This window comes from Antechinus flavipes, chromosome 2, assembly GCF_016432865.1.
Source record: "Antechinus flavipes isolate AdamAnt ecotype Samford, QLD, Australia chromosome 2, AdamAnt_v2, whole genome shotgun sequence".
NCBI lineage: Eukaryota > Metazoa > Chordata > Mammalia > Dasyuromorphia > Dasyuridae > Antechinus > Antechinus flavipes.
The window spans coordinates 17,261,843-17,271,762 of NC_067399.1; the positions used below are offsets into that span (position 1 = coordinate 17,261,843).

Here is a 9,920-nt window from a genome sequence, read left to right on the forward strand (position 1 = left end):
GAAGCCCATGGACTTAACAAGAACAAAGGATAACTGAAGAGCAATCTTTATGCTCCACGGGCAAAGACCCTGGAACATTTGGGGGCCCCCCTACTGATTTATGGGCAAACATAGCCAGAGACCCCAGAGGAAGAGTAGGCTTGGATGGATTGCCATCTATATTGAAGGTAGTGCCCTCAGTGAGAGAAAATGTATCAAGCATTGGAAAAGATCTCTTAACCCATCTGAACCTCAGTTTTCCCCATCTGAAAAATGGACTTCATAAGACCTCTAGCAGTTTCACCATAGGATTAACCCATCTGAGCTCAGTTTCTACCATTTGCAAAATGGGCTTAATAAGCTCTGTACAGTCTCATTATAGGATTAACCCATCTGAGCTCAGTTTCTACCATTTGCAAAATGGGCTTAATAAGACCTATAGCAGTCTCACCATAGGATTTATTCATTTGAGATCAGTTTTCTCCATCTGCAAAATGGGCTTAATAAGATCTGTAAAGTCTCATTATAGAATTAACCCATCTGAACTCAGTTTCAAGCATCTGCAAAATGGGCTTAATAAGATCTGTAGCAGTCTCACCATAGGATTGTTCCAATGAAAGAACATCTCTAAAAGGATTTGCCCATTTTAAGGGACAATAGGAGTCTGTTATTATGAAAGGGGAGTCCTTCAGACCGAGGACGGGCTGGACACATGATAGGTTGGGGCTGGGAGGCGTAGGTGTGGATCGAGAGTAGGCTGGCTGTGGGAATGATGGGAACCTTGAATTTCCCCAGCTTTGAGAAGCCATTTCCTGTCGGAAGGGAAATTTGGTGACAACCAGGTGGGTTCTGGCGGCATCTCCTTCTAAATGAGGACCGTGCTATTTCTTTTCTAGTAATGTCTTCAAGTCCTACAGTTGGCTCTTCCAGTTCCTCCTCCATCCTCCCGTTCTCGTCTTCCGTCTTCCCAGCTGTCAAACAGAAGAGTGCCTTTGCTCCTGTCATTAGACCCCAAGGCTCCCCTTCTCCGGCCTGCTCTAGTGGAAATGGAAATGGATTCAGAGGTAAGAAAGATGGCACCTCGGGAGAACGTGGGCAGGATGCCCTGGGCTCCCGTAGCCCCACTGAAAATCACCAACATCCCTTGGCTCTTCGGCATCCACTCACAAAGATAATTTTTTGGTTTTTCAATCAAGAAAGACTTAGAATCGATACAATATCCATTAAAACATGGAGTGGGAAATAGATACAGCCACATCGCCAATCCCAGTCATGGTCTAGTCCAATCCAACATTTATTAAACACCAATGGTAAGCAAGATATTGTGCTAAGACTAAAATGGAAAAAAATAGTCCCTGATTTCCAGAAACTTTCTCTTAAGGGGACAAAGGGTAGAACAAGGTCATAGACGAGCAGATAGGTGATAATTTGAGGAAGAGGGAGCAAATCTTAATGGCTGAGGGAGTCCACAAAGGAAATTCTCTGTCCCTTCCCTTCGGCCTCTTGGTTTTCTAGGCTTTCTTCAGGATTTAGCTGTGGAAGGTCTGGCTACCAATGCCGAGTTTTCTTGGATTCCCTTCTCTCTGCTCTCTCTGTCTTGTACATAAGATCTCTAACAGTCTCATTACAGAATTAACCCATCTGAACTCAGTTTCCCTCCCTGCCTCCTCTATAAGAAAGCAATTTTTTTTGAGGGGAAAAAGCAGCTTTTACCTTCTTTGTATCCACATTGCTTAATACACAGTGCAAAGCACAGGGAGTCCTTTGTAAATGTTTATTGACTGAATAACTGACTTCAGAGAAGGTACCTGAGCTAAGTTGTGAAAGCTACCAGGTAGAACTGAAGCTAACGTGAGGGAAGAAGGCTTTCTAGACATGGAGGAGGGCCCAACGGAGCCACAGGGGAGGGAACCCCAGTGTTCAGAGAACAGCAAGTGGGCTCACGGGCCTAGAACTTAGAGTGAGCGAAGAGAATTTCTCTTAAGGGAAAGGTGAGCTTGAGTTTGATTGTGAAGAGCTTTAAATGTCAAACAGAGGGCTCTGGGTCCTCCTGCAGCGAAGATGGGGAGCTCCTGAAGTTTCCTGAGCCAGTGAGCGCCACGGTCAGATTTGTTCCGTATATAGAATCCGGGAATTAATTTCCAGGCTCCCGGCACTGTGGTTAGGCCCACAAGGCCGTCCGATTTCTCCCTGAAGGATAGCCCGGGTCATCCCGTGGGATGGCATGTGTTACTACTTACCCAGACTGCCTGTCATCTGCAGTCCATATACATTCCAGGGGCATAGCTGGATGGGATCCATCAGGAATAAGCAGCAGTTCCCAGAACCCCGAGTTCCATGCTCACCAAATTGATAGCAGGTGCCCGATCAGGGCCACGGGGAGGGAAGAAAAGTGGACGTCTTTGTGTTTTTTTTTTTTAAAGAAAAAGAATTAATATCACACGTCAAACTTGTTTCTGAGAGGCGCAATGAAATGTAATGTGACATGACGTAACACAAATGTGATGAGTACACGAATATCTAATCATCTCATCATGGACGGGAGGCAGCTGATGGCAAGAGAGCAAATTAGAAACTGCTGAGCACTGCGGATCACTGACGGCCCCCATTATTTTTCGGCAGCTCTGCACATTCAGACATGAAAATATTCATGACAAGCAGTGATGGAAAGAACCCGGGGGGTCAGAGGTTCCGTTAACCCCTCTCAGATCCGAGTCCCCGAGGCCTGCCGGGCTTAGGAGGGAATCTCGGACACGCAGCCCCGTGGCCACAACAGCCCCCGACGTGTTAGTCTCTCCCTCCTGGAGGCCCCTGGAAAAGCCCTCTGGGGCTATCTCTGCCACCCGGGACTCTGGAAAGCTGAGGGAAGTCCAGGAGAGTTGTCAGTCACGGGGTCTCAAGGTTGTAGGATTTAGAGTGGAAAGGATCGGGAAGTCAAATCTAGCAAAATCACCGAGTCTCAGAATCGGAGGCGATCTCAGGGACCGATCCCAGGATGAGAACTGGGAGAACTTGGGTGAAAGGAAGAAGGATGGGAACAAGCCTTTATTAAGCACCACTTGTGTACCAAGCACTATATTAAGTGACTTAGTTATAAATATAACCTGGTTATCTCCTAGAGATTAGAGAGCCCAGCCCCTTGTGGGTTAAATCATTCTCCTGAGGTGACGCAGAGATGAGCATTGTTCTTTCTGGTCTCCATGAAAGTTGAAAAGAAGCAACAGTAGATTAAAAAAAATTTAAAAGAAAAGCTAAGAAAAGTATAATTACATGACTTGAGAGCACACAGGGCTGGATTCGAATCCTGGTTTAAATCTCTCTAGCCAGGAAAGAATCCTCCTCACTACCTATTGCACAAGTGGGCAATTAACTATTGTTTCAAGATCCCCAATGGGAGAGAATTTATCACTTTTGGGGGGTATCCCACCCCACTTTTTTGTTCTATTACACCTGAAGTCCCTAGAGGGCTCTGACGATTAAGAATCACTCAAGAGCTGCATGAGCTTAGGGATCATCATCCAGCACCCCCATTTTCCAGAAATGGAAGTTGAGGCTGAGAGAAATGAAGTGACTCACTTGGAATCACCTAGCGGTGTGGCAGACCTGGGACTAGAAGCCAGTTCTTCTACTTCCCAACTCAGGGTATTGTATTGCATTTCAATGAGTTGGCTGAAGAAGCCAGCCCCCGAGCCAGAACCTAGCCACCAGCCCACCCTGCTTCTCAGGGACTCTTTCTGGCCAGAGGATGTTGTCTGGGTCTATGTGTCACCCAGGCCTGGGTTCTTTCATTGTGGCTTTATCTCATGGCCAGTGGAAGAGAAACAACTGATTTCTTTCTGGACATCTCCCCTTTCTGAGTCTCCCTCTAGTTGGATGACTTTGGATGGGAGCCCAGTCAGTAGGTTTCACTTTCACAGAACAGTTATTGTTAGGAAAATGCATAATGAAAAGGCACAGATGGGAGGGAGCAAGGGCGAAGTTTGGGAACAGGGAAGGTGAGGGCTTTCTTCTATGCTTTCGGGGCAGAAAGAATCAGAATGTAATCTTATCCATTGTCTAAAAGGCATTCCTGTTTCTGAGACCGATAGAAATTTGGTTCCAGAGGGACTTTATTGGCCACTTGACATGACCCAGTACCTCCCCCGCCATGTTAGATCACATATGATAAACAGTCATTCAGACTTTAATTTCTACCTTCCCAAGAGCTCCCAAGGTAGCCCCTTCCACTAGTTCAGGGATGAATATTGGAGCCTAATTCAAATTCTGAGTCACTTGTCACTTCTGTTTTTGCCTGTGACCTCAGGCAGATATCACCTAATGTTTCTGGGTCTCAATAGGATGAAAGGCCCAAGTATATAGCAATTTAGGGTTTTTTCCCCATCAATAAATCTTCGATTCATTGTAAATACTTTGGATGAGAAGTGAAGGCAAGTGGAAGGGGAGGATCAGCAAGAACAGACCAAAGGGATTGCAGAAATAAAAAAAAAAATACTCAAGATAAAATAGCCTCATCTCCTAACTAGCCATGTTTTCTTGGCTTAATCTTTGTTCTCCTTGGAGCGCTAGGCTCAGTTCTAGTCGTCGTTATTTGAGACGGATATTGATGGCTGTCAGGAGGAAGGCAATGGGGCTGCTGAAGGGCCAGAAGTCCATGCCATGTGAGACAGGGCTGAAGGCCCTGGGAATGTTTAGTCTAGGGAAAAGAAGGCTTCCTGGGGATATAAAAGCCCCACCTTTGAGTACCCAGCAGGCTGTTACATAGAAGGGGATTATGAATTGTTCTTTTTGGTCTGAGAGGAAAGAAGTAATGAGAGAAAGCTGAAAGAAGCAAATTTAAGCTTGATATCAGCCCTTCCCCCCAAAAAAAGGATTAAAATTGCTTTACAACAAGAGCTGTCCCAGGTGTAATGGGTTGCTTGTTGGGAGCTAGTAGATTCTCTCTCTTTAGAATTCTTCAAACAAAAGCTGGATAAGCACTGGCAGGGTATTGTTAGAGAGGGAATTTCTACGGTCCAAGGCGTTGAACTGGCTTGATGATGTCTGAGTTCTCTTCCAAATCTCCACTTCTGTGATTTTTTTTTTTGCAAGTTAGTTTTGGTGATTCAAAGCAAAAAGCAAAGAGCTCTCACTGGCCAAGCAAACCCACTAGGGCATCCAAGGCAGGACTAGGAGAAAGGGAAGAAACATGAAACCCGCTCTTTCTCTGGCAATGTGCAGCAGCTTTTGTTACTTGATCCAGTCTGACCTTTCAACAAGCTCTTGCAGCAGACCCTAGAGACTGGGAAAGAATGGGCTAAGGAAAGGAAGGTGCTTCATGCTTTGAAAGGAAAGTAGAAGTTCAAGGCAAAAATATCCATGAAAGAAATGGACTGGTTAGAATTCTAGTTCCGTGTACCCAGTAGGTGCTTAATAAATTCTTGTTGGATTGGGTTGGATTTAGCCAGGAAATGCATTTCTCTAGCTCAAGACAGCATTAAACAAGCATTTCAGTGGATGATCACAGCTTGTCAGGGTAATACCCGACACTGTGTGTCTAATTCTCTTGCCAGTTTCCCTTAAGGAAAAAAAGAAAAGGAAAAATCCTTACACTCTGGGATAATCAGTTTGGGTTGCTATATCTCCAAATCATCAGGGAGGGTCCAGAATTGGACCTTTATTGAAAAGTTACATCGATTCGCTATAAAGTAATACAGGCAAAAATAATTATGGCTTTGCTAGCTGTGTAAGACCTTAATCCAGATCTCACAAACATTCAATAAAGGCTGGAGAGAAGCGGAGAAATAGGCTACCAACAACTCTGCCCAAGAGGGTTAGCTGGCATTCAGAAGGGGGTGGGTAGGAGAAGGGAAGTTGAGAAAAAGAAAGGAAGAAAAGGAAGGAAGGAAGGAAGAAAAAAGAAAAGAAAGAAAGAAGAAAAAAGAAATAAAGAAGGAAGGAAAACTAGAGGAAAGGAAGGAAAGGAGGGAGAGGAAGGAAGGAAAAAGGAATGAAGGAAGAGAGAGAAGAAGGAAGAAAGAAGGAAGAAAAAGAAAGAAAAGAAAGAGGAAGAAAAGGAAAAATCCTTACACTCTGGGATAATCAGTTTGGGTTGCTATATCTCCAAATCATCAGGGAGGGTCCAGAATTGAACCACCTTTATTGAAAAGTTACATCGATTCGCTATAAAGTAATACAGGCAAAAATAATTATGGCTTTGCTAGCTGTGTAAGACCTTAATCCAGATCTCACAAACATTCAATAAAGGCTGGAGAGAAGCGGAGAAATAGGCTACCAACAACTCTGCCCAAGAGGGTTAGCTGGCATTCAGAAGGGGGTGGGGAGGAGAAGGGAAGTTGAGAAAAAGAAAGAAGAAAAAAGGAAGGAAGGAAGAAAGAAAGAAAGAAAGAAAGAAAGAAAGAAAGAAAGAAAGAAGGAAGGAAGGAAAACTAGAGGAAAGGAAGGAAAGGAGGGAGAGGAAGGAAGGAAAAAGGAATGAAGGAAGAGAGAGAAGAAGGAAGAAAGAAGGAAAGAAAGGAAAAAAGAAAGAGAAAGGAAGAAAAAGGAAATCAAATTAGAAATATAGGAAGAAAACATAGAAAGAATTACATAAAAAAGGAATGAGATGGATGAAAAATAAAGAAAGAGGAAAGACAAAAGGAATGAAGGAAGGAAAAAAGAAAATCAAAAGATAGGAAGAAAATATAGACAGAAAGAATAATATAAAAAAAGGAGGAGATGAATGAAAAAAGAGAGGAAGGAAGAATGAAAGAAGGAAGGAAGAACAAAAGGAAGAAAGAAGGAAGGGAGAGGAAAGAAGGAAGGAAGGAAGAGAGAAAAAGAAAGAGAGAGAAAAAAGAAAAAGAGAGAGAGAAAGAAGAAAGGGAGAAAGAAAGAGGAAGAAAAGGAAAAAGAGGAAAAAAGGGAGAAAAGACAGAAGCAAAGAAAGAAGAAAAAAGGAAGGAAGACAGGAAGAAAGAAAAAAGGGAGGAAGGATAGAAGGAAGGAAAGTAAGCAAGAAGGAAGGAAGAAAGAAAAAAGAAAGGAAGAAAGAAGGAAAGATAAAATGGAGGAAGGAAAATGATTAGTAAGAAAGGAAAGAAGGAAGAAAAAGAAAAGAAAAAAGTAAGCTAGAATGAAGGAGAGAGAAATGAGAAAAAGAAAGAAGAAAGGAAAAAGGAAGGAGGGGAAAAATCTAAACAAAGCAAGAGAGGGAGGAAAGTTTTAAAATTATTTACCTTAAAGCCTAATAAAGAGTAATTCCTCCGTAAAATGTTTCTATTTCAATTAATAAGTTGCGATGTACTGGTTATATCCAGAAATCTGTTCAAAGCAAGCGGTAGATGTGACTTATTTTAAAAAAAAAAAAAGGGGGGGGGGTTGTCACTTTCTAAGGATCCTACAATTGTATGAATTTGCAGCTGGTTAAGCAGGACTGGATCAGGATCTTTCTTTTCACGGTTCTTCTCTAGGGCTATCGTCAGCTGCCCGACTCCTCTTTCTGAGCAGGAGCCAAGATGTAGGAAGCTCTGCACCCTCCTCTCTACCCTAGAGCAGTGTTCTCCATCTCTCCCAGAATTCCTTTCACTTGCCAGATTAGTTAGTTGTCCACTGCAAAAGCACAGAGGGGGAGGGAAGAAGCCTCCTAAATTAAGAACTAAATTAGAACTTCCATTCCAGTGGGTCAACACTCATTACTGAACATCCCAGATTGGCAGCAAACTATCAAAGGAGAATGTGCTTGTTAAAAATAACCAATCATATTTCTGCTAAAAATAAATGCGAGGGCCAGAAATTTGGAGCTGGTTAAACAGGAAACTCAGGGGATAATGGGCTCATCTCCTTGGGTTTTGTTCCTTCCCTATGGTCTGATAGAAGCCTCCTGGGTGCAACAAATAGAAGCAGTTTTTCCATATATATTCATTCAACAAACATTTGCAGAATGCTGCTATAAGAATTGGGAAAAGAAGCAAAGTGTCCCTAAATTTGCCTTTGTCTTCATGGAGCTTTTCAGCTCCATGTGAGGGAGATAGTGAGCTCCCCAACACTGGAGGTCTTCAAGCAAAGCCCTGAAGACTATTGGTTGTGTATTTATTCAGGTTAGTCCTTCCCAACAGATCCTCTCCAAGGTTAATTTTACAAACCAAAGATTCCACCTCTGTATGGGAATTCCTGGTGTGAAAATTCCCTCCACCAACGCAGGTCAACATTATCTGTTCCTGGCACTCTTAAAGAGCTGTTACATTGAGATGTGGACTAACTAACTATAAATATCTTCCTGATATTTTCTATCTACATGCCTTGTTCCCTTTTGGGGAGTCAGGGTCCCTAAATAGGTACCTATAACCCCCACTTACTGGCAGAGAAATGCTTTGTAAATTGGAAAGTGTTCTAGAGATGTGGACTGAACCATGGGCCCCCAAGACAGAATTCCATGTCGATGGAATGGAAAGAACTCTGGCTCAGATTCAAATCCTGCCTCTGACATTTGTTGGGTGACCACGGGGGCAAGTCTCTTAACCTTAATTTTCTCATCATTAAAATGAAGGAGATGCACTAAATATCCTTCCCCAAGGTCCCCTCCTCTAGATTTATCGTGGCTGAATAGGTTGTCACCCTTTCTTTAATGGACTGTGACCAACATCGATAAGACACCTTTGTCTCTTCTCACGCTCGACGGTCCCCCTGCAAAGCCCCATGCCACGGTCTCATGTCTTTGTCTGTTCTTCGCTTTCAGCCATGACCGGCCTTGTCGTCCCCCCAATGTAAGAGAAGGAAGAGTTGCGTCTCAGAACACACAACTACTTCATCTGATGGACCACTAATATGGAAAGCACTAAGAGCTCTTTGGGGGGGGAGGTCCCATGCCCCCCGAGGGAACACTCTCTGGATTTGGATATGCAAGGAGCCTGCATCTTACCTGGTCTCATGTCTCTCCCGTAGCCGAGAAATCGGCTGCCCAAGCTCCAACCCCACTAGTGGATAAGGACAGATACTGTCATCGGCATGCATGGTCAGTACTAAGGACAGAAATGTGGTTCTTTCTTTATGGACTTGATGAAAACCACCTTCCTATGTTTGTAAAATATTTAAGAAAAAAAAATTGGCAAACAATTCAAGCTCGATATTTTGGATACTATTTGTTTTTCTTTGTAGGAAAAAAAAAAGTTGAAAGTTTCTATTTTCTATGAAGCCTTTCAGATACCAATTTAGTTTATGCAGAAAAAAAAATTTGAACAAAACAGGGTACCCGCATGGAAGACTTTCTTAAAACAAAACCTGAATCGAATGATGATGATATGTTGTTGTATGTGTGTTTGCTTATAGTTTAATCTCTTTAAAAAACAAAAAAACACAAAAAAAGGAAAAATTTTAAAATGTTTTACAATTATTTAAATAAATAAATGTGTAACTTATTGTAAGTAGAGGTAGAAATTAAGACCTTTTTGGAAAGGAGGGGTATTTTCTCCTCCTCTTGTACAATGAAAATGATGCAAAACTGTAGTTCCAAGATAAAAAGACATAAGGTGTGTGATTGTTACCACTGCTATTTCCTGGATGCCCACTCCTGTCCTCTCTACGCCCCACCCCCCTTCCCTGTTCCATCCTTGTATAGATCCATATGCAAGGACCGCGGTAGCCCGTCTGTATTTTTTCAGAACCATACCACATTCAAACAAAAGCCAAGCACAAATCCAGAAATACAGAAAAGCGGCGGGTCTGGTCCAGCGAAGTCTGCTTTCCAAAAAGCCTGCATGTCCCTTTGAGTCTGCTTCCGATCACAGTTTTCCTGGGGTGGCTGTTCTTGACATTCCATGCCAGAGGCCACCTGGGATTCTCGCACTTTCTTCTGGCCCACATCCCCATCCAGTTTTTCAAGGGTAGGGAGAGCAGGGAAAAGGGAATCTTTTTTTTTTATCTGAGAAGCGATCCGGAATGGTTAGAACATCTTCAGCACAGGGCCT

General features: G+C 43.1%; 1 protein-coding gene across 1 annotated transcript in view; it reads left to right on the plus strand.

Moving 5' to 3' along the window:
- EBF2 (EBF transcription factor 2) overlaps positions 1-9,603 on the plus strand; it is a 257,455-nt gene extending 247,852 nt beyond the window's left edge. The window contains exons 15-16 of the mRNA XM_051974158.1: positions 876-1,043; positions 8,693-9,603. Of these exons, the coding sequence (XP_051830118.1) occupies positions 876-1,043; positions 8,693-8,724 (200 nt within the window). The 3' untranslated portion in view covers positions 8,725-9,603. The remainder of the gene's footprint in view (positions 1-875; positions 1,044-8,692) is intronic.
- Positions 9,604-9,920: the final 317 nt, after the last annotated feature.